This window comes from Cornus florida, unplaced genomic scaffold (genome assembly GCF_030987335.1).
Source record: "Cornus florida cultivar Cherokee Brave unplaced genomic scaffold, ASM3098733v1 CherokeeBrave_3.0.0_Hap2_Chr02, whole genome shotgun sequence".
Taxonomy (NCBI): domain Eukaryota; kingdom Viridiplantae; phylum Streptophyta; class Magnoliopsida; order Cornales; family Cornaceae; genus Cornus; species Cornus florida.
The window spans coordinates 90731058-90756767 of NW_026775572.1; the positions used below are offsets into that span (position 1 = coordinate 90731058).

The 25710-nt window shown below is 36.8% G+C and overlaps 1 protein-coding gene across 3 annotated transcripts; it reads left to right on the top strand.

The window, feature by feature from the left end:
* The first annotated feature begins 2002 nt into the window (after positions 1-2002).
* Positions 2003-24302, top strand: LOC132295456 (histone deacetylase 14, chloroplastic). 3 transcript variants are annotated; one of them, XM_059793727.1, is made up of 9 exons: positions 2003-2159; positions 3302-3549; positions 4911-4985; positions 6375-6476; positions 16912-16983; positions 17142-17198; positions 17447-17698; positions 22971-23152; positions 23798-23995. In XM_059793727.1, exons 1-9 carry the CDS (start codon positions 2099-2101, stop codon positions 23850-23852), a joined length of 1104 nt encoding a protein of 367 aa, XP_059649710.1. In that variant the 5' UTR covers positions 2003-2098; the 3' UTR covers positions 23853-23995. The 3 variants fall into 3 exon arrangements, with proteins under 3 accessions (XP_059649710.1, XP_059649708.1, XP_059649709.1); XM_059793725.1 differs by having other exon boundaries at positions 2011-2159; positions 23778-24302; XM_059793726.1 differs by lacking the exon at positions 2003-2159 and adding an exon at positions 2211-2330 and having other exon boundaries at positions 23778-24302.
* The last annotated feature ends 1408 nt before the right edge of the window (positions 24303-25710 follow it).

Consider the following 25710-nt stretch of genomic DNA (forward strand, 5'->3'; position numbering starts at 1 on the left):
GATCTTCACCTTTAATGCTTCAGAACCAAACCAGAAATCCTAAAAGCCGCCACTAGATCTAGAATAACTTGTAAGAAGAACAGAGCTTTTCTGTGGCCTTATGCATCATTTTATAGAAGCAACTGACTTCTAATAATGATTGGATGGGCTTTAGGTCTTCTGGGGTCATCTGAGCTCGTCTAGGATGAAATAGTACTTAATTAGAATTAATCCTGCAACTAAGAAATCTGACTTAACAGCAAAAGCTCGAGCAGAGAAGTTTCTGCTTGAGCTTTTTGGCATGTGCTCGAGCCTTTTGACTTGTGCTTGAGCAGGAATTCTATACTTGGCCATTTTTCTTCAAATAATTTTTGAAGCGTCTTTTTCATCAATGCCTAGAATATTTTGGGATAAATTCTTCATGGTGCTCAATCACTATGCTTGGGTGCTCTTGGGATTTCTGCTAGAGCTTTTTGAATTCTGCTCGAGCTTTTTGGTCTCTGCTCGAGGTCTGGCAACATGGAACTTGCATCTTTTCATATTCCGAGGCAATTTATAATCGAGTCCTTTCGCAAAGGCTCGAGCACCTTGAGTCTCTGCCCGAGCATTTTGGCATTGGTTGCTTTTTTTACTTCAGTTTACTTTGTGCTCGAGTTATGAAACTTGTGTTCGAGATTTGGCACTTGAACTTCTCCAAAATTACCATTTCGACTCCAAGCTTGCTTCAGATGATCGGCAATGATTCCGTAAACTTCGATATAGTCTTTTTATGGTAAAATTCTAGTTTTAACCATTTCTTTGAAAAAGTATATGCAAAAGTAAAATAAACACAACTCAGTCTAAAACAGAACCATTTCTTTGGGAAACTATCAACAAAAGCAAAATAAACAGAAGTCAATCTAGTTACTTAGTGTGTTAACATACTACACGTTTAGGGCTCGAATACGGAATATTCAATGCTCATTAAGTCTTCTTCCTCGTCACCATCTTTTTCTAAAACTCATACCTTTCTCTCTCTAAAGCAGACCCATTACATTTCTCAAACAGCCGAATGTATGTATGTATGAACACCTTTATTATGGAGTTTTTTTTTTCCCAATTAAAGCATCTCAACGGTTCAATCCCTGGAACCCTGTACAAATTCCTTGCATCCGCATTCACCGGAAAGAATGATCTCTGTGGCGCACCATTGCCGCTGTGTAACCCGTTCTTTCCTTCACCAACCCCGTCGCCGTCTTCAATTGCGCCACCACAAACACCAACACCAACACGCAAGAAGTCCAAAAAGATTTACACGGCTGCCATTATCAGTATATCCGTTAGTTCAGCTTTCATACTACTCTTATTATTGCTAATTCTCATCCTCTTTTTGCGAAAGAATCAACGCCGCCAACGGCGCGGTACGTAGTGGCAGCGACGGAATGGGGACGTCGTTGTCGAAGGAAGACATCACGAGCGGGTCAGGTGAAGCAGAGATAAACAAATTGATGTTCTTCAATGGTGGGGTTTTGATTTAGAGGATCTACTGAGTGGTTATTTGAGAGAAAAACAAGCAGGTCTCGTACTGATTTTCGATGGGGACATTCACGAGTTGTAGTTTTTAGCACCGTGAATTTGAATCTGCAGTTGAATCCGATTGACAATAATTTCAGGGAAAGAATTCAACCATTTGAGCGCAAGAATATATGTTTCTTGTGCAGAGAGATAGTGAAGAGACATCGAATTTCATTTAGGAATTTTGGTTGGGTTAAGTGTTTGACATGTTGCCAAACAGAGACCAATTTGGCAACATCTTCAAGGGACAATGTTGAAGAAAGTCCCATCGGATTAGTCGCCACCATCGATGTCAACCAAGCATTGTAACTTCCTCCAATAATGTAGTCTTGTTCAATAATTTGTTAGAGAGAGAAAGGTGAGAGTTCTAGAAAGAGAGGGTGAAGAGGAAGAAGATTAGGGTATTTTGGTAATTTGAAAATAATACTTATATGTTTATAATTTAATATTAAATTATAAGGTTAATTTGGAGCTTTCATTATCGGCTATGGGGCAAATGTGAAGAGAGTTTTTCGTTCAGGTTATTTATGTGATTTTACCCCGTATAGAGGTCTCGCACGCATCGATGTTAGCGGCAACGCCAAAGTTTGTGTGGCACTCAATGGAGCTTCAACCATGTTTTCAAGGTCCCCCTCTCTCTAAAGTGTGAATTTCTCATAGTTTGGTTACAATCTAATCGCTGTTGTGTGGTTTCTGTTAGATTAATTTTGATGACAACAGCGTCTGCGTTTTACTTCAAAGACTGTTTCTTAAAAATCTATATGTTCATCAGTTCATGTTGCTAATATTCCTTTTGGGTAAAATTCGATTCATCTTCTTCTTCTTCCTTTTTTTTTAATTTTTCAACCCTGGACACAAGAAGAAAAATGTTCACATTGATGCCCCATATCTTGACGTTCTTGAATCTCTGCAAATGGTAGTAGGTTGCATATAATGATTTTATTCAAATTTCATTGAAGTGTCTTCGTCGAACTCTAGAACAAAACTTTGGGCAACTGTGTTCTTTTTGTTGCTTGTTTAGGGAATGAACCCATGAAGGAATCAGTTTTAGTTACTGAGAACACAAAGTGCTTCAGAATCTAAATAAGTATGTATAGATTCATAAATTTCTTTAGAACTCTGAACACGGAAGTGAAGCATATATTTAGTAGTTAATGTTGAGAAGTCATGAAAGTTTGTGTAAGAGCTATGAATGAAGAAGAAAGAGAAAGATTAGACGATGGGATGAGGGAGAGAGTGCAATATACTTCACTTCCAACTATTGTTTATTCTACTTGTACAAAATTCGGAAATTAACGTATTAGTATATATTGTCTTACACTTCCTACTGGAGTTGGGCCCTATTCATAATTTGTGATGAGAACTCTTAAATTTCAAACAATTGCTTTTGTTCCAAACTTGAACACCTTCAGAAGGCTACATGAATATGTATCCATTTTGATTCCTGTTGAGCATTAAATAGTCATGGTGAGACTGGTGTTGAAATTTTACAATATTATTTCAAGTAATATTCTGGTTATCATCAGGCCACAGTTTGAACTCTTAACAAAACGTTTTATCAGCAATTGGGATAATATTCTAAGATGTGTAAGCTTGGTCTCATTTTAGCCCATTCTACTGGTAACGGTTTGTTTAGACGATCTTCTCTTGTTATGGGACTGTGTTCCCAATGATCTCTATTCAACTTATCATCAGGCCTCAGTTTTTAGTCACTCATGTTACCAACTTACATATGTACACATAACAATATATTTTTCCGTTTTGGTAGGTAATGTGCTGTTCTTGGTGCGGCGTCACATAATCAAGTGGAAGAGTCATCATAGATTTGGTTCAGATTCCGGGAACCAAAATATCTGTGAGCATTTGAGATCAGGAAAGAGATATTCCTCAAAGAGTATTAGAACTTCCATTTGTTGTTCAAATGATGCAGGGAAGGGTCCATATGTACCTTCTATTACCCAAGTAACTGATGCAAAAGTAATTTATAGTGTCGCTCCTGCCAAGGGTCATAACCAGGTATATTGAATCATTTTATATGTTTCTTTATGAAATTATTGACACTTCTACTTAATACAGCAGCTTATATATGCATTGTTGTATTGCCCTTTATTTATATTTCAAGCAGTGGTGTGTCTTCCGTGTTAACTTATATCGGGAAGATTTCGAGAACTTCTCAAAGAAATTATTGCACGTCTGTGCTGAGCTGTTCATTCTTGCATCATTTTATCATCATATGAGTTGCCATATTGGCTAAAAATAATTAATATTCCATCATTATTTTGACTTTGCTCTTTAGTTGTGAACATTTTCTTGAATCTACAGATGTTTCTTAAATTTATATAATTTTTCTCCTTGATTTCATGTGGTTTGATAACTCCGTCTGAATCTGTATGGCACATAGGATTTAATAGACTCTTAACTCGTTTCCCACCAGGACGAAGATACATTATTTACAATAAACTTGATCAGTGGGTTTTGCAGATAACAATGCTCCAATTTTTGTTTTTTTTCAACTACAAAAAAGTTAACAAAAAAAGAAGTGCTCCGTAACTCTTCCTCAGCCAGGCTTGGGCAGAATAGCATTGCAAGTACAAGTATTAGTAGCATAACAAAAATGCGTTCCTTGTCATTAATATGTTTGCTCGCGATAATTGTGGTCTCTTGGGAGAATCGATGACTGCATCTTTGACGCACAGCTAGTACTTGTACATCTGAGAATTCTTAATTGGCTGGTTGTAAATAGCCCCAGGGCTATGGAACAAAGGATTATCCCGGACCTACACCTACACCAAGAAAAGAAAGAAAAGAAAGGAGAAAGATTTTTTTATTTATAAGTAAAAGAAAAGAGAGAGATAAGATTGAAAAAATGAAAATGAGGAATCAGAATAATTATGAATTAGCTTCATTTTAATATCACAGCTAAACATATAAAGGGACATCTTTATAAAGAAAGATCTAGATATAATAGTGTTCGCAGATTCAGTTACCGGTTCAGATAAAAGCCATAATAACCGGACAACTCCATCGCACTATAAACGGACAATGCTGAAGAAATTGTAAGATATGGGTTTGCTCTTTTTGTCCATTTCCTGCTCTAGGATTTGCTCAGTCTTGACTGAAGAAGATTTTCTGGTTTGCCATCTGCTGATTCTTTTGATATAATATCATAGAAAAATACAAAAATGATTTTGTTTTTGTCATTTTCCTTAGTAGTGGAGTAGAGTCGATTGTTTGAATCTTTGGGAGTTCTTGACTTCTTGTAATTTAATTCATTTTATTTCTGATGCACTTGCAGTTCTGTATATTAGATATAGTCCTTGAGTTTCTTTCTTTTCTTTTTTTTTTTTTTTTTTTCCCTTCTCTTTTTATTCTTACAGGAGTCACATCCAGAATGTAATTTAAGAGTTCCTGCAATTGTGAGTGCTCTTGAAAAGATGGAACTAACTTCAAAGGTACTAGAATACTTTCATATTGTCACTGCCTTGGGCTTACAGTTATGTTCACTTTTTGTGTTCATGTTGTGTGTATATTTTGAACTTGAGCTTTATTCATCCTTTAAGAATAACAAATATGGTCCTTCAATGTATTGCAAGCTTGTTTTGATAAAATGATTGAATAACTATAGTATGGGGATGTTGTAGGAAAAAAAGAGAATCTTAGGAAGAGATTTAGAAGTATCTTTTGGTTTGTTGGAAATGACCTTGAGTTGGACACTCCAACTCTAGCCATGTCTTAGAAGTAGCATGGGCAGTTCTAAGTAGGAGCCATATCCAAGTTAGACATGTGATGTCAGTCACTTCTTGGATTCTGCAAGACATGTCTGAAACTTCTTGACATATCCATAATTTAAAACGAATAATTTCATAATATTGGACTCTTGGCCAGAACTTTGTGCTACTCCCCAATCTCGTGAGTACAACTAAGGATTAGTTGTTTTTTTTAATTAGGGGCATAATTGTTGCTTTCCTTATTTATGTTTTCCTTATTTTATGTTCTTGAGTAGTATATATTCCTACGGTATACGTCCTTTCATGTACGACATGGACACTGACTGTTGCTGTAGTGGTGATGCTACTATAATGGCTGTAGTTATGATGTTGACCATAGAAGTACCAACTTAGTTTTAAATCTGCATTACCTCTTTTCTTCTCCAAAAAGGTTACCGTCAGCCTTGGGCATAGTAGCCAGAATTTGAGCATTTTAGAGAAATGAATATGTAGAAACTCTAATACTTGCCAACATAAACTCTAGGCTTTAATCTCAAATAATTATATTTAGAAGATTGTTGCCCTGTACAGTGACAATTATTATTTTTTTTTCTTTTGGATATTTCAATTTTGTAAGTGGTCCTTAGCTAAATAGTTCAGTGGGTTTGTGCTTAACTTAATTTGATAATAACCATAGAAATAAAAGGGATGTCTGGGTAGGTGAGAATCAAGTAAGCTAAAGAGCTAGAAGAGGCTGTAGTGACTCGATTCTAGAGAACTCGACTATCCTTCTCATTTGAACTATGACTCTACTCAATAGGAGTATATACTGTTTAACTATGCAGTTTCCCTATCTCAATAAAGAGAGTTGAATATACCATTTTTTTTTTTCTGAAAATGAAAATCATTCTTGGATCCAGCGAGTGACATTCTCTGGAGATCATTCATAACACCCGAATCTCTCTTCTTCCTTTGTGGGTTGAACTTGAAGGGGTGGGGTGGATTTAAGTATTATGGAAGTCGTTAGTAGTCGATCAAAAATAATTTGATTTTTTTTAGCAGTGACATGGCTGTGTAATGGCGTATCTTGAGATTAAATGATATCATTAATAGTTATGGTATATTGTGTTTCAGGTCCGTGGCTCAAAGATCATTGAACTACAAAATTTTGGACCTGCTTCTATAAATGATATTGCAAGTGTTCACGCAAGAGCTTATGTCTCTGGCCTCGAGAAGGTACCCTTGATTTACTATTCTAGTCTTCTGAATGGATCATGTGTACTTGCATGGAAAGTACATTGCACTTAACCTTTTTATTATCTTTTCTGTTCTTTCTTTTAGTTCTCCTTCTACTAGTTATTTTCTCTTTTATGAAAAAAACAAGAAGAAAAAGAGACCTTTTAGTAGATAGGAATTTCAATGAAGACCTTAATTCTCTAATTTGTCTCATTTGTTTTAGAACTTCTAGAAGACGCATGTTTCTAGTTGTTTTTATTGCTTGTTATTATTTTGACATCCGTTTTTGTCCTTGTCGTGGATATCTGATTGCACTCTTATTCAGTAGGGATAAAGTTTCCTCACTTTCTGCATATTCTTCTTCTCAGTTAATGGCTTGGTGTTGACATGAGTCGTACTCGGTTATGTGTGTCAGATAGGAGTATGTATCCATGTGTCGGACTTGTCAGATCTTTAAACAAAAGGACACGTGGATACTGCTAAATATTTGTTTTATTTAATGCACCAACAGGCCTATGGCCTAGCGGTATAAAGCTCCTACTTCCCAAAGGGAGGTTAGGGGTTCGAACCTCAGTGGTGGCAGGGCGAGTGAGTACCCAATTAGGAAAAAAAAAAAAAATACAGTAAAGTAATGCTTTTATCTAATATAGCATTCAATATAGATATTTATCACATTTTAAAGTAATAATATAATAAAATTGAATGATTGAATATGCTTTTTAAGTACATGTCCACTCAAAAGTGTTGGACACATATTCCATACCCATGTCTGAGCAATACGTGTCCGACATGGGTATTTTACTACTTTTGAAGAGTCTATTTAACATAGGTGTACGTGGAGCATGCAACATGCATAAACTGAATTATCACACTAACAACGTAGTAAATATTTGGACACGTGAGAGATAGGTAAATCAGTCTCCTAACCAATCGATTCCCACATTCACATTTCATCCACATCATTAAACCTATGGTTCTGCTCGAGGAATATCAGCTGGTTTAGCTCCAAGCCTACCAGTTTCAGCCAACAAATTTAACACATACTTCTGTTTAGAAATGGACAACCCTTTCTTGGATCTGCACACCTTGATACCAAGAAAGTATCTCAATGGCCTAAGGTCTTCAACCTCAAACTATGTCCCCAAGAATGACTTCTTTCGATGAATATCTTTTGGATCATTTCCTGTGATGACAATATCATCAACATATACAATAAAGGGCAGTGGTGCAGTCCTGATGCTTCTTAATGAAGAGAGTATGATTTGCCTGACTCTGTGTGTACCCTACTCCCTTCACAGTAGTGTTGAACCTCTCAAACCGAGCACACTGTGACTGCTTTAACCCGTATAAGGCTTTATTCAGCTTGCACACTAAATTCTTACCATGGGCAAGCTTAAACCCTGGTGGCATAGTCATATACACCTATTCCTCCAAGTCATCATGAAGGAAAACATTTTTTACATCCATCTAATGTATAGGCAAGACAAATTAGTTGCCAAAGAAAGGACACATATAGAGTTCATGTTGGCAGCCAGAGCAAATGTTTCATGATAATCAATCCCATAGGTTTGAGTGAAGCCCTTTGCAACTAATCGGGCTTTATATCACTCAATTGTTCTGTCTGCATGATACTTTATTGTGTAGACCCATTTGCAGCCTACTGGTTTCTTACCCCTAGGCAATGAAACAATATTCCAAGTACCGTTCTTCTTAAGAGCCTTCATTTTCTTAAGCATGGCTTCCTTCGTTTGACGGAGAGCATCTAAAACACTAGAAGGAACAGAAACATATGAGATTGACGAAGTGAAAGCATGATATGTTGGAGATAAGGCATCATAGGGTACAAATTGAGATATGGTATGCTTTTATAACTATGAACACCCTTACGATAGGCAATAGGGACATCGACATCAACATCAACATAAATGCTATTGGGAAAAAGATTTGGAGTATCAATGTCAATTGAGGGATTACCTGGATCAAGAGAGACTTCTTGGTCCTGGGGTGAGTCAATGACTTGTTTTTCTCTCCTAGTATAAACAATTGGTTGCTTTCCTTGCTGCAAATCATCAGTGTTACGAGGAGTAAACACATGCACCTCAGTAAGAAGCTCCCCCTAAATGGAAACCTCCCCCTGAATGGGAACATACAATGGAAGGGGACATTCCCTCTTAGTAGAAGACGGATTCTCTACACGAATACTAGTCTTCCCTGTAGAGAATCCCGAGCGGTGAGAAAAAAAAAAAGGAATCGACTCGAAGAATATAATATAGGGAGACAAACCAACAACGAGTGGTAGGGTTATAACACCAATACCCTTTTTGAGTGACAGAGTATCCAAGAAAGACATACTGGATTGCCTTAGGGCCATTTTGTCCTTATGAGGATGAATGTGAATATAACAAACACAACCAAACAATTTCGCTAGTTAGCAAACAAGGCATCGTGATGGTGTAAGATAGAGAAGGGGGATTGATAGCCGAGAACCCTTGAAGGCATGCGCTTGATAAGGTATGCAGCTAATAAGGTTGCATTAGCACAATAACTTTTTGGCACTCCCATCCCAATTAGAAGAGAACGGGTCACATCCGTAATATAATGATGTTTTCTGCTACATCGTCTTGTTGGGGTGTATGGGCATAGGAGGCTTGATGGAGGATCCCGTCGTGTGATTAGTGGCTCTTGAATCAATGATTCAGGGTGGCCCACCAGCTAATGTGGAAACATGGTGTGCTACCGAGCAAAACTTTAAAAATTACACATAAGTACCTTACATTATATAAGTAATAACAAATAAGCCCCTAACAACAACAGGTTCCTCCAAATTCAAAAGACTTGATACCTCGATCAAAACATATGTTCCAACTTCTTGGTTGAGTCCATAAATGTACCTTTGCAACTTGCATGCTAGATGTTGGTGACTTTTTACCAGATGTCTTCATCTAGATGGCTATACAAGAAAGCCATCTTGAGTCTTGACTTCCATATGCTATAATTCATAGTCAAAATGAGTACTAATGGCTAAGGCAGTCCAAATATACTTAATCATGGCTACCAGTGAGAGAGTCTCTTCATGGTCAACGCTCTTGCATTAAGTGAAGCCTTTCACAACCAACCTTGCTTGTGAATGTTTACACATTCCCTTCCATTCCTCTTTTGTAGACCCATTTGCAACCAACGTATTTTATCCCTGGACGTAATTCTACTATCTCCCATACATTGTTGGAATGCATAGATTCCAACTTTGATCTCATGGTATCATTTCAACAATTCCCATCTATATCAGATATAACATGTGTAGTTCTGTGGGTCTTCTCATGTTTATTAGGGATAACCTCATAAGATTCTCCCAAAAACATGTATTAGTCACGTGGATGTGAAATCCTTCCAGTACGATGAGGTACTGGTGTACTAGAAGGGGAAGGGACAACCGAGTTATCTGATAATCCTTCTTGCTCATTCTCCACAATAGGTAAGTTCTGTTGAGGGTTTGTAGCACTATCTGACTTTTTTTGTCAATAATTTTGCAACTGGGTCTGTGGTGAATAATTCAATCATATTTCGAGAATACAGTATTAGTGCTCACTAATACTGTCCTATCCCTGAGATTATGGAACAAACCATCATGTCTTCCTCTTGCATAGCCTATAAACATACATGCCTAAACTTGATTCCAACCTATCTGTTAGTATATATGATAGCCAAGATTTATGGAATAACTTACCATATTAACAGAGATTTGATTATGCTATAGAATATGCCATAGAATATGCTTTAGAATATGCTGTGATTTGATTTAGTTTCCTTTCTTGTAATATGAGCATGTGCTCTTTTTATCTATAAATATTAGAGCTATGAATGAGTGAATCATCTCATTCAAGCCTTTACACAATTCTCTCATTTTTATTCTTTTTATATTTCTACTTGGTATCAGAGCCAGGGTGGTCCGACTGCAATGATGACATTGCGAGTTCGGCACCACCCATTCGGGAATGGTCTAAGGTGAGCTTGCCCATCCAGGAGGTGTCGGATAGGCAGGGTGATCCAACCTCAATGAGGGTGTTGCGAGTTTGGCACCGCCTATTCAGAAATGGTCTGAGGAGACATAGTTGTTTCTTTTTATGGTCTGAGGAGACATCGTTGATTCTTTCATCAACATGTTTTAAATATGTGTATGAAGGAAAATGGTTTGAGGAGACATTGTTGGTTATTTATGGTCTGAGGAGACATAATTGGTTGTTTATGGTCTGAGGAGACATTGTTAATTGTTTATGGTTTGAGGAGACAGTGTTGATTTGTTGATCGGCACTTTATCTGAGAGAAAATCATCGCTAGTCAAATTTGCACTCCATTTGTCACAAGCTCTCAGTAGCTTGCAAACATTCTTACAAAGGGCGTTGGCAAGATTGTGTTCGAGAATGCATTGTCCAAGTTAGGCGTTTCAGATATCCATGCACCAACTTAAAGGAGAGTGTCAGCATATATGATCGCCACGATTTTTGGAATAACTTACCATAGTAACAGAGGTTTGATTATGCTATAGAATATGCCATATAATATGCTTCAGAATATGTTGTGATTTGATTTAGATTTAATTTAGTTTACTTTCTTGTAATATGAGCATGTGCTCTTTTTATTTATAAATGCTAGAGCTGTGAATGAGTGAATCATCTCATTCAAGCCTTTACACAATTCTTTCCTTTTTTTTTCTATATTTTATTTATTCTCTATCCATCTTCCCTTTCCACACAGTTGCAGGGCATCCCTATATGTGCAAGTGTTACACCCAGTCCACAACTCATACGGTGTCTTGGGAATTGACTTAGAATGAACCAAGTTCAAAATGTACATTATAATTTCTAAGGATAGACTCCAAAAGGATATTAAAAAAACGATTCATCATTTATCTAATGATGTCAAATAAAGTTATATTCCTTCTCTCAGCTACACTATTTTGCTAAAATACAAGGCACCATTCTCCAGGCATGATGTAGTCGCATAACCTAATTTTCTGCAGTGAAATTTGTGTCTTTTAGAAACTTTTCATATTTTGAAAATTTCCTTATTTTTGTAGTTTTCTAAATTTTGGCAACTTTCCTGTTTTGGTTTTATTTTATATTTGGTAGTTAGTTAATTTAAGGCTAGGATTGGGGAGGAAGAAATTATATATAAAGCCTTGTAATTTCTGGGGTTCAATCAGTTTTAGTTGAAGAGATTATTATTATATTTTACAGCAAATAAAAATTGCTTTGCAATTCTTTGCAATTTCTGCTTTTCTCTTGCATCGTTCTTTTATTTCGTTTCAATATTGTTGTGAACACGATTTAATCGTATCCTCTTGGTAAGGCGGCATCAAGGCATCTCTGGCTTAGGTCCCCACATATGATGTAGGTTAAAATAATCATCCCAAAATTTATCATATTAGCTGTCAAGTCACTAAAAAGAGGATACAAGCCCCAATACTACTTCATTTATGGCCTAATTTTTGGTTTGATTGATATCCCTTTCATATTCCTTTGACCTGAGGCACAAGAGAAGTCATACAAAAAAGGTCATTTCGTGCAATGGATAACGGGCGGGTCTACTATGGAATCTTGAATTCAGCGAATGAGGGAAGTGTCAGGAAGTCGGCTTTCTATAGGAATATTCGAACGAAAAGGAGAAAGAAACCATATCTTACTAATTAATCTGACTGAATGAGGAAGAGCTTTTTATGTGGTCTCTGTAACACCATCAGTGTTATGTGAAACTTCAATTCATGGAAGCCGGTCCACGAAGATTCTTTCTTTTCTAACATGCAATCCCTCTTTGCCAAGCATCTAGTATCTTAGCAAATGAACATTTCTCTAAGCTATCCTGTAGCTAATACATCATTTGAAAAATGGTTCAAGCATCCATCAAGCCAAGGTTTGTTGATTCTCCTTGGCTACAATCCCAGGGACATCACAAATAGTACTTACTATTCCTACTTTTTCCACTTCACAAATGGGCTTTATATTCTCTAAGGACCATAAGATTCATTACATCGCGTTCAATTCAAGCTGGGCGATTAAAAGTTTGATAAACAATAGCATGAACTCTTGTTCTTTCACCTTCTGTCATGCTAAAGTTAACTAACTTCTAGATCAATTGCTTTTGCTTACCATGCAAGCACCCTATATAGCTTAGAATTTCTGAGCAATTAGAAGCCGCTTTCAATGATGATGCCAAAAATATAATACTAAAGTATGTAAACATAAGCTAGCATTTGTTTGTGTATGAAAGCTTATTATTAATTGACTGAAAACATTCGAGTTCACATAGTAAAAAATGTTTGAATTCTATACTCTAGACATTCATATACACTAGAGAGTACTAGTACGGAATCTGGAAGCAGATGCTACTTCACATTGAAATGATTAAAAATCCTTGTTATCAGAAAAGAAAAAAAGAGAGAAGAGGGTCACTTTAATGAAGAGCACTTTGAAAGGAAGGAGGGTCGCTTTAATGAAAAGCACTTTGTCGATCCTTCCTACTTATTTCCTCTCTTTTTTTTAGATTCTGTCTTCTGTGGCTGAGAGGATTGAGTGGCTATGACGGATATTTCTTTGGGGAGGTAAGGGGGAGGAGTCCAAGTTTCATCTGGTTCATTAGAGCAGGCGTGTTATCCGATTTTGAAGGGAGGGTTGGGCATTCGGAGACTGGGAAGACTTGTGGTGTGGTGACTGATCTCTCACTCTTACTTTCCCTCAGACACTTCAGTATTGCCACAGATAGACACGCTTTGGTTGTTGACTACTATCGACTTGATAACGGGAGAACAACTTGGGATGTGCGCTTTTCGAGGCTTTTTCAGGATTTGGGGATTGAGGATATCATTGGATTGTTGGGGATGGTGTACCACAAAGAGTTTTAGGGTGGAGCTTTTGACTTATGGGTGTGGATTCCATCTTTCCAGGGACGTTTTGATGTTAGATCCTTAGTTAGATGTTTTACGGTTGTTCCTGTACATTCTTTCCCAAGGAAGACTATCTGGCATTCAAAGGCCCCCCTTAAGGTGGCTTTCTTTGCTTGGACCTCTATTTTTAGGAAGATTTTGACTCAGGATAATTTTAGGAAGGGGAGACAGGTGGTGGTTAACTGTTGCTTCATGTGCAAGAGAGATGAAGAAACAGTGGGTCACCTTCTCTTGCATTGTCCGGTGGCCTGGGATTGTTGGGTTTGCTTGGAGTTCAGTGGGCCATGCCTAGATCCTCCAGAGACTTGGTGGAGGCTTGGAGAGGGTGTAGGTGGTGGCCCAAGCCCCTGACAGTTGGAAGGTTATGCCTTTTTGCATTTTGTGGTGCTTATGGCTTGAAAAAAATAGGAGCTCTTTTGAAGGAAAGGAGAATCCTATTGGATTATTGAAGTGTTCTATTATTAACACTCTTTTTTGTTAGGTTCTAGGGAGAAATTGTAAATCCATGATAGAGTTAGTTGATTTTTTGGGCTCTCTTAGAGTTTAGAGGCCCTATTTGGGCTTTTGAACTTTCTTTGGGATGCGTTCCTCTTTTGAACGCTCTTGTTAATACAATCTTACTTATAGAAAACAAAAAAAAAAAAAAAAGAAAAAAAAAGAAAAAGAAAAAGAAAAAGAAAAAAAAGATGAAGAAAACAAATACAGATGATTCTAAAGGTACATGAGATCCCAATAAACCAGATTAGTAAGTTTATCCTAAAAAATGACATTGATAATTTATAACAAACACTGGCAAACCACAAACACAAACAAGAATTGACAAAAAACATAAAACCATGCACCACGAAACACAAGATTACATGATTCAGCTTATAGCCAAAGTCTACGGTGATGATCGCCAAATAGTTTTCACTATGTGAAGAACAAATGCAGATTACAAATTATCAAGACCCTCTCTCCCTCTCTCTCTTGCTTTCAATGTTCTCTGTATCCCACACTACAAACCCTAACACCCTTGTATACCAGGTTACAACAGAGATGATTCCTGGTCCACGACCTGCAAGACAAAACAGGTCAAAAAATAAGTAAAATATTCCCCCATTATCGGGTCGCAACGGCCGAAACAAAATTCGGGCCACACCTCCACGAACAATTGAGAAATAAACAATGGTCAAAGGGGTCCAAATTGAAGAGGACGTCCTTATAATAAACAAAGGTCAAACTGATCTTATTACTAATAAAGGTTAAGAAGGAGTTTTAACAAACTTTGAAAGACTAAACTGAAGAAGTTGTTACCCTGTGTTGGTCAATGTTGATCAATATTGTTTAGGGTAAACTACTTATAGGCTTAACCTTTGGTATTTTTCTTGCACAAAGTAGTTGCTGCTCTTAGACTCAAATCCTTAAACATAAGATTAAATGAAGGAATGAAATAATAGAAACATACAAAAGGTTTTGGTGGTTGGGGACTACGCATGGAGGCCAAGTTTCGTTCTCAAGATAAATATAGAAGCAATTGGGGGTAGAGAGAGAGAGGCTCCTCTCCGTTTTTTTTTTTTTTTCTCTACTTCTCCACTTTCTTATATTCTTAGAGAGAATTTGGCATTGTGTAGCTTTTGAGGGATGAGTTTCCCTTTTGAACGCCTCTTTAATTCAATCTTTCTTATCAAAATAAGTATATTCTTAGAGAGATTTGTGATGTTTTCATTGTTCTTAGTTCCTCTTTTCCTTGGAAAAGACTTGGGGAAACAACTTTTTTCAGGTGATAATAGGTTTTAATAGAAACTACATTATTTCAGCGAGTCTCTATATTTTAGCATTTTATGCATGTTTTTCCATGTGTCTCGATCAAACAAATTCATTTTTATATAAACAGCTGATTCTTTTTTCTAGTTGCATTCCACGGGTAACCAAAATGTTTTGGCCATTTCAGTTGAAACGAAACTAAATATTGTTTCCTTCTGTACTTTATTAGTGATTTCCCAAGAATGCTGTAACGACTCACTCCACCACATGGTATGATATTGTCCGCTTTGGGGCCTGAGTCCGCACGGTTTTGCTCTTGGGTTTCACCCCAAAAGGCCTCATACCAATTGGAGATGACACACTTACATATAAGCACTTCACCTTTCCTCTACCCAGGCGATGTGGGACTGTGCACCCGTAACTCGCCAGTGTAGTAGCCTGACAGTGTCTCTCGCACCCGCCTACAGCACACCCGCCCACAAGGTCATCACAAATGCAAATTTCGTAATTCAAGTGTGTTAAAATTCATCATTCACCCTCATCTAGTATTGCAAATGCTGGACAGTTCTTGAAACCATTTATAGTTCTTATCCATTGGAATCTCTTTCTTCAATGTGTATATTGAAGATTTGATAGAGGAATCAGTGGAGGAAAATCTTCTAGTAATTTATGTTGTTTCCTATTATTAAAGATTTACGGTTACTAAATGAATCAGTGGAGAAAAATCCTACTTGTTTCCTATTTTATATCTCTTTCCATTCTCATCATATATTCTCCTATATAAAGGAGCCTCCAGTATTGTATTGTGAATGAGTTGAGAGAGTATTGTAAAAGTGATGTAGCCATTTGGGCTCTTTGTGTCATGGACGTAGGCCCTAGTGGCTAAACCACGTAATATATGTGTTCTTCTTGTTTCATTTCTCTCTTCACTTCTATTTCATTATTTACAACATGGTATCAAAGCCTAATTTCTCTTCCTAGGTTCGGACCTCTATTTTGGGGTATTCCCTTGGCATTTGAAATGTCGCCAAGTGTTTCTCGGTGCTATTTGTGACTTGTTTGGGCTACCATTGTGTTTGGTAGCATTATTCTTTGCCTTTACTGTGTCTCCGACAGTTTTTATTGACTTGTTTGGGATGCCGGAGTGTTCGGTAGCATTGTATTCGCCTTTGCCATGTCTCTGGTATTTTTATTGACTTTTTTCGGCTGCCGGTGTATTCGGTAGCATTGTCTTCGCCTTTGCCGTGTCTCCGGCAGTTTTTTGTTGAATTGTTTGGACTGCCGATGTGTTCGGTAGTATTGCTCTTCGCGTTCTCTTTTCATCATTCACACTTGTTGCTACTCGTCATCTTAATGGCAAGTTGGGCATTCATGCTCCAACTTGAAGGGGAGTATTGAAGATTTGATGTAGGAATCAGTAGAGGAAAATCTTTTAGTAATTTATGTTGTTTCCTATAATTGAAGATTTACTGTTACTAGATGAATTAGTAGAGAAAAATCCTCCTTGTTTCCTATTTTATATCTCTTTCCATTCTCATCATTTATTCTCCTATATAAAGGATCCTCCACTATTGTATTGTGAATGAGTTGAGAGAGCATTATAAAAGTGATGTAGCCATTTGGGCTCTTTGTGCCGTGGACGTAGGCCCTAGTGGCTGAACAACATAATATATGTGTTCTTCTTGTTTCATTTCTCTCTTCACTTCTATTTCATTATTTACAACAGTATATTATTCTTTTCTTGTTCTGTAGGCTATGGACCAGGCTTTAAAACGAGGCATTATTGTCATTGATGGTTCTGGACCTACTTATGCCACTTCCACTGTAAGAGTACTGCTTTAGAAATGCCTTTTCGTATTTCTTTTGGTTGTTGACTTATTGTGCTCTCCACTAGAAAATAACCTTGATAAAGTTGAGCCTGTTGATTTAATAAGCTAACAATAAGTTGTTCACTCAGTTTTTTGACATTGCTAATGGTGCAGACATTCCAGGAATCACTAATTGCAGCTGGAGCTGGAATTTCCTTGGTTGATGCAGTGGTGATGTCTCAATCTATCACGTTAGTCATTTCATGATTATCTGCCTTCCTCCTACCACCCCCCTGCCTTCCTCACTCCCCTACCTGTTGTGATTGTTTTAGATTTCCTAAATTGAATCTTTAACTAATGAGACCCTACAAACTCATCTTCTGACAGGAGTACTATTGGCTGAAGTTCTTTATGATACTAGATTTTTTTATTCCCTGTGATTATAAGCTCACATAAATAATTTCTATATGACATTTCAGGTGGCAGCATCACAGGTTAGCCAGGACCCTGCTACGGGTTTTGCTTTGATAAGACCCCCAGGTCATCATGCTGTCCCTAAGGGTCCCATGGGATTTTGTGTTTTTGGAAATGTGGCCATTGCAGCTCGCTATGCCCAACGTGTACATGGATTAAAGCATGTTTTCATAATTGATTTTGATGTTCACCATGGGAATGGAACCAATGATGCTTTCTATGATGATCCAGATGTATTCTTTCTGTCAACTCACCAAGTAAGCCATGATCTATTCAGTTCCTGTCATCTCTTAAGTTGTCCTGCAACTTCTTTGCTATTACCTCGTGGCAAATGGTCTGATTTCCTTTTCATTTTTTGGCATCATAAATTTTGATGTTATCAGTGAGTAAACATTTGACTATAGAGGATCTGAAAATGGCGAAGCCAGATCCAATATCCTACTCATAAAAAATGCATCTTGTTTATACAGTTCAGACCACTAGGATTGACAGCACGGTTTAAAAGGTTCAAAAAGGCGAGGGTTTAGTTTAATGTCATGTTATATGTATAAATCATCAAATGGTATTATATAGCTTCATTTGGCTTTACAAATAACTAACTAAAGAAAATGGCCATGTGAATAATTCCTAGTAGTTGAGATTAAGGCTGTTGAATTAAGTTCAGTTTATAAATCTCTACTTAGCAAAGCCTTAAACTAGCTTATTGAGGTCAGCTAAACAAATACAAGTGATGTAGCTTTCATCAAATCGTAGGCATAATGCTGTTGCCCACAGCCAGAACCCAGTTCCTCTTTGCTTTCTCGCAACCTAGTAAATTTTATGCACATTTCTTCTAGGCAGTACTGCACTTTTAGGGACTGTCAAAGATGAGGTATGCTGTGTTTGGTGAAGTCATTTATTTTTTATCATATTAGGTTTGCACTGAAAGTAAGGCAGAAAACATGAATTTTTCAGCAACTCAATGTTTGTGTTGAACCAGATAAGAGAATGAGGTGTGTCAGGTCAATAACACTTGGGCTGGCAAATTTCTAAGGAAAAAACTGGAGCATAAACAGTGAATTTATTTTTTTTAATATATATTTTTAATTATTTCTAGTTTAGATTAGACATTTCAAAATTTAATTAGTTTTAGTCGTTATTGCTTGCTCTCATGGTTGAAGGAGGAATTTGAAGTTGCATACAAGAGCAAATGTGTAATCTTCTACACCAAGAGTAAAATGGTAATTTACTTATTAAAAAAAAAAAAGAAGAGTAAAATAGTAAATTTAACACTAGGATGCACTCATCAAATTAGGGTTCATACACACATGCATTAGCGTTTCTAATATTACATGATTTGATTTCCTAAATCTTTTTAAATATGCATAAATTGTTTTCTGAAACTAACTGTTCTGAAATTTTTTATGCATCAAAACTGCAGTAGACTTGGATTACTCGAGTTGTGTCGATCGATCGAGGGCCAGTAGAGTTGTGTCAATCGATTGAGCCATGCGGAATTTTAGTTTCCTTTTCTAATTAGAACTCTGACAATCCTATTCTCTCTATACCTATACTTTGCCTATATGTACGAGATTCTATAGCAATTTGAAAAACAACTCATACACACAAAGTGAGCATAATTGAGAGCGAGCATAATCGTGAGCTCTATAGTGCATCTTATTTTTGTTCGCATTCATCATTCTTAGTTTTGGTGAGTAAGTCATCTAGTTGAAATGACAAATCTTGACTTTATTATTATTTTTTGATAAGTAATAATTGAATTAAAAAGGTGTTCAAGAGGGGAACGCATCCCTTGTACAAAAGTGGAACCGGGGTTTAAGGCCCCAAAGAATCCAAAAAAATGATTAAATCATCGGGAGAGGAACGGGACTTCCTCTTCACATAACTGAAAAGAGAGCACATGATGTGAAATTTCAGAATCGCCGTGGACGACTGTTTCCCTTCGAACATTCTACTATATCTCTCCTTCCATATGCACCATCAGACACAATGTGGTACAACTCTCCAATAATCGCGAACAACACTTCTCACACGGCATCCTCTCTAAACACGAATCAAATCCTTAGGATAACGAGGCATAACCCAACGCATACCAAACAGACAAAAGATAAGATTCCAACAATCACTTGCCACAGGACAATGCATGAGAATATGAGCAACTGACTGACCATCTTGTTTGCATAGGCAACACCAGTTAACAAGCCAGTTGCCCCTTTTCCTTAGATTATCAATCGTCAGGATCTTACCCTATAAAGCGGTCCAAACAAAGAATGCCACCCTAGTTGGAGCCATAGAACGCTAGATAGTCTTCCATGAAAAATCAATGATATCAAAATCAGAAAGACATAAGAATTAGGATCGAACTTCGAAGCGACCATGGGAAGAGGGAATCCATGTCATGTCGTCACAACCTCTGCCAACTGCCTCCTGTCGATACAGCAAATCCAGAAAAACACATACCTCGTCCACCTCCCATGTTGACTTTTTATGCACCTCTAAACCTTATGTACTCCTATTTGTGTGGGATTAAGGACATAAACATCCATAAATAGGTTTGAATCCTTACAATCCACTCACAGCCATCTTCAAACCTTTCCTAACTCTCAAATGTCTTTTACTCTCGAGCACTCTAGTTTTCTCTCTAAATTATCTCGCCACTCTCTCGTGCTTCTCTATTGAGAATGGCTCTCTTCACGTGGACTCTAGCACTCCTTGTCTTAGGGGTTGGTATGGGTACATCCCGCGATGGTTCAAAATGTCAAAGGAATGAGAAATCTCTGATTCCTCCTCCTAGGGAAGAACTGCATCTCCAAGGGCCGTTGTCTAATCATTGAAAGGAAGGCCAAACTAGAAGATTCCAAGCCATATGGAGTTGACACCATGATCATATCTAGACAACGGTCGTTCATTACCCCAGTTCGTGTGTTTTACGTCAACATTCATGAGGACGTTGTCTACAACACGTACATAACGTCATACACTGATGTTGTTTTCAAGATCATTCCGGCAAACATAGAAACTATGATCGGCACCCCTCATCCGCAAGGTGGATTGGTGCTTCCAATGGATGAAGAACATTGTGTTGCGATCTCCAACCTCAACAATGTCATTTGTGCACATGCTCTTGATCTAGCATATGGTTCAAGGCCCATAAACCTCAAGCCTCAATTTCAAGTTCTTAACAAGATCTTGGAATTAATCTCGAACCTAAAGACCATATGGAGTTACCACGTAAATGTCTAGAGTTTATCTACTACATGGGCGTTAGTTGCTAGATTGACCTCCCCGCATCAATTGCTAGATACACAATCCTTACCGAATTAGACAATAATAATAGAAAAGCCTTACTGTTTCTTCACCTTGTATTATTGGATAAGCTATTAGGTACATGTTCAGCCAAAAGTGTCCGATATATATATCCCGTACCCATGTCCGACATATATCCCATACACATGTCCGAGTATTGTGTGTCCAGCACGAGTAATTCACCTACTTTTGAAGAGTCCATGTAACATAGCTTCAGTGTTTATGTTAGGAATATGAGTCATGTTGGCAATTCCTACTTTAAACTTGGATTGTGATGTGTCTCAATATCCTGAGTGCTGTTCGTCTACAACCTCAACAGATGATGGAAATAGATCTCAGCAAAAAATGCGTCGAAAATCTCTCCATACTCGATCACATCTAGGTTTAAATATAAATGAGGCCGTAGATACCAGCTTTGATCTAGCTTTGATCTTTTTATTAGCTCAAAAGCATGTTTTAACATGTTTTCAATATGGAGTTTTTATCCTAAGTTGATGCTTTTGCAATTGACGATATTTAAAACAATAAGCATCGATCGAGATTTTGCAGGAATTTTTTTTTGTTAAAATCCAATACGCTTGTGCTTAATCGGTAAAGGCTCAATCGATTGAACTAGTGGCAGTGGTTCTCAACCAATGTGTCACTTGATTGAGCCCTGCAGAAACACTTCTACCAAACCGTTTCAAATCAAAGTTTAAAATGGATTTTTACCTACCATGTTTATCATACTACATGTTGGCTATAAATGTGGAGGTATGGTTAGTTTAGAGTATATCTCTCGTAGTAACTTTTAACTCTTTATGTATTATTGATAATTTATATTTTTAGAGAGATCTGTGAAAATCAATCTAGGGTTCTTCATATATTACGATACTATATCTAATTGAGAGAATCAAAGTAAGGAGCATAATTGAATCTTTCATTAGAACATCAATCAGGTGGTTCAAAAAGAATAAGTTGAATGGACGTACTTAGTGTGGAGATCAAAAGTACACGGAGAAGCAGATTGCATGAGGGGCGAGTGTGTTGATGTATTAGTAGGTGGAAGATTTAGGGTGATCTTGTGCAAGTTTAAGTCAGAAGGGACTAAGTGATTCTTGGATTAGGGTGTGGCAGCTTAGTCTGTAACCTCTTTTTTACAATGGATTTTGACTTATCTGGATTGGGTCCCATGGTTTTTTTCCTTTTTAGGGTTTTCCATGTAAAAAAAATATCTTTGCTTTATTTTATTTATTCCTTTATATGTTTTAAGTGATTGCAATTGAGGCACAAACTGAACTAATTAACTGAATTTTAAACAAGGATTAATGATAATTTCATAAGTTAGTTACTTGCAATTTAATATCCATAAGGCCTATACATTCCAATCTTCATAATAACTTAGTGTACCCTGATGTATCAAAGCCTTGGTTAATGGTCCAATACTTCAAGTTTTCCATCTCATAAAAAAACAAAAACAAAAACAAAAAAGACAAAAGGAAAAAAAACGAAGATAATCTTCTCTTCCTCATTTGGTATATAGGAGGGTTGATTGTTGGTCCACATGAAAGACCCCATGCTCCGCGCACAAATCAGCAAAAATTAAGAGTGGATTCGCCCCCAATCCGCTTGAATACGCGCAGAAGGGTTCAATCCGCGTATTTGCCTAGCGTCCAAATGTTTTCTGCCCCGCATAATGATTTAAAAATAGTAGGTGCGTCTGATGGGGATTGAGCACATGACGTGTCGGGTATAAAACAAGGGTGAATACCACCACACCAGCATTTGCTTGTGTTATACATAACACAATTAATATATATATACACCAACTATTTCATAAATTTAATTAATAAAACCTATTATAAATAAATATCTCATTATTACTTATAATAGTCATATTTAAAAAGTCAAAAAAATAATATTTAATAAGTAAAAATAATAATGTATTAAGTGGAATAATACATATAAATAAATGTACAGATGCTCTAAGGATGCTCCCGCTCTCAAATTTTTGTTTAGATTTGACGCTTTCGCGCTCCCGTTCTCGCTTCTGCTTTATGTGACTTAAGTCCCCAATTCATCTGTGTGGAGAGTGATGAAATTAGGCACTTTAAACAAAACCTTGACATTCATGAACTTGTTGTTTAGGTTTTGTGCTGACATCAAGCGACATATATTTCTACGATTTCTTATGGAAGATACCAATTAAGAAATCAAATACAATTTATTTTTCAATTGATGTAGGATGGAAGCTACCCAGGTACTGGCAAAATTGATGAGATTGGTCATGGAAATGGTGAAGGAACAACGCTAAATTTGCCTTTACCAGGAGGGTCAGGTGATATAGCCATGCAAACTGTGTTTGATGAAGTCATTGTACCATGCGCTCAAAGGTTCAAACCGGATATTATTCTTGTTTCTGCAGGGTGAGTTGGTTTCCTCTAAAAGATAGATATACAATCAAGAAGTTGATTATTCTTAATTATTCTTTCCGTTCTTTATCATCATTCTTTCTGATGAAGTAGATGGCTTCCTTGGATTTGCAAATAATGACCTTTCAGCAATTCACATGCAAATGGGAGTTTATATATAGCTATTATTTTGTTTCTCATTAATGCAGTTTGTGTGTGGCTTATATTTTAGGGCTGGGAGTAGAACCAAATGTAAAACACTTGGAACAAAATCACTACTTATGTTTCCTTTTAACAGCAGGGGAAAGATGAACTCTTTGTTTAGGATAAAATTATTCTACGGAAAAAGCAGATGATTCCATCCCATTTATTGGTAAAATATAGGGCTGCAACTCTGGCGGGCCCAACCCGAAATAAATGGGATGGAATCATCTGCTTTTCCCGTAGAATAATTTTATCCTAAACAAAGAGTTCATCTTTCCCCTGCTGTTAAAAGGAAACATAAGTAGTGATTTTGTTCAAATTGTTTTACATTTGGTTCTACTTAGGTGAGTAGTCAGATTGTCAGTGACTTATAACATACTATTGATTGTTTCACCTATTAAACCACTTACATGTCTTGAAACTGAACTATTTCCAGTTACGATGCACATGTATTAGATCCACTAGCGAATCTGCAGTTTACAACTGGAACATACTACATGCTTGCGTCTAAAATTAAACAACTTGCCAAAGATCTATGTGGGGGACGCTGCGTGTTTTTCTTGGAAGGAGGGTACAACCTCGAATGTCTTTCACATTCAGTTGCAGACTCATTCCGGGCTTTTCTTGGTGAGCCAAGCTTGGCACCTGAGTTTGACAACCCTGCCATCTTGTATGAAGAACCGTCAACCAAGGTAAAGGAAGCTATTCAGAGAGTCAAACACATACATTCCCTGTGAATATGTCTGAACCTACTTTGTGGTATATTATATAATTCGGTGTAGACAATCACTTTCGTTTGGTTGTCTTGTTAATTAGTTTGATACAGATTCTTAAATGTAATGGTAGATATTAATTATTAGTTATGACATGATAAAAAATAAAACTGGATAATGAGCATTCCTTTCGTCCAATGCTGGTTTTTCTGGAATTAAATGTTGGGATTATGTACCCTTCAAGCCAACGACTGTGTTGTATATGTCTTTATTAAATGCTTTACATATATAGTGAATGCTAAGTATTGGTCAGCCCATGAGATGGATCGTGGATGTCTTTTTCATTATGCAGGCGATTTATATGTATGATGGGTATTCATGTAATGGATAATGTATTATCATAAAATATTCACATTCAGATTTAGAAGATGGACTCCGTGTCTAAAACGAAAGGAACCGGATTAATGATAGGTTGAGACAATTGCGAGAGCCGTCGTCGTAGTAATTGTTCCTTGTGAGTGTCACGATGAATGACTCAACCACGAGAGAGTGGATGAACTTTTGTATTAGTTGATAATTTTTTTGATTTATTCGGTGGGCCTTAGGGTCTAATATCCTGTACTTTGAGTGGTTATTAATTAATAGCATTAGAACATGCTCTCAAATATTAGAACATGCTCTCAAAAGTTGCATTTGTGCTATATTCTTTATTTTGACTTGATTAGTTTGAGCATGGAAATTCCGGGTCCTCCGTGATTGATAAAATTGGTTTTGATATATACATATTTATTAAATATATTATGTTGTCAAAAATAATATTTTACGAAGTCAAAATAAATGGATTAATTAAGTGGTTGGATTGATGTCATTTATTTATTCGAGAGCTGATTAAGCACGGAGGGGTAAGTACGTTAATTGCCTTAGTGGTTAATCATTTTTTAATTGGAGTTTAACTATTCTTATTTAGTGGAATTAAGATTATTTAATGAGCTAATTGAATTAGGTCAATGGATATTGACCGGGTCAATTATTAGTCCGTTGGAGTCACGAAGAAAATGAGCCCAATGGATCCTCATTCCTAGCCCAAGGTGATGTTTTAAGCTAGATGGTGCAAATAGCAATTTTTGGTTAGAGAAGACTTGGAGTACTCTAAGAATGTATTATGGAGTACTTTTGTCCATTCTCTAGTTTTTGATTTTTGAAATTTTAAAAATTGAAAAAGGAAATATAATGATCTGATATGAGATATAGTGTATATCTTGAGGAAAAAAAAAAAAGAAAAAGAAAAAAAGAAAAAAAAAAAAGACTTGCGTATATTTTCCTCTCTTAACCAAAAAATTGTCTTTTGCTATATCTCACCATGGTTCTTACAAACCAGGCTTAGGGTTCTCATCACAAGGGTCATAAGACGATTCTAAAAGGTAGAGAAATTCAAAGAACAAAGGTGGAGATCTTGAAATTCAATCTCTACGCATCTCCATTGTTCAAGTTTGGAAGTCGTAACGCCCCAATTCGGGGATCCGAATCGTTAATGGGTCCTTACTCGAACCAGAGGACACATAAGGGTACTATGGTCATTTCACATTTAAATAGAAATTCTTCCAAGGGTAAAATAGTTATTTGGCATGGTCATATATGGCTTAGAACTCAAAAAGG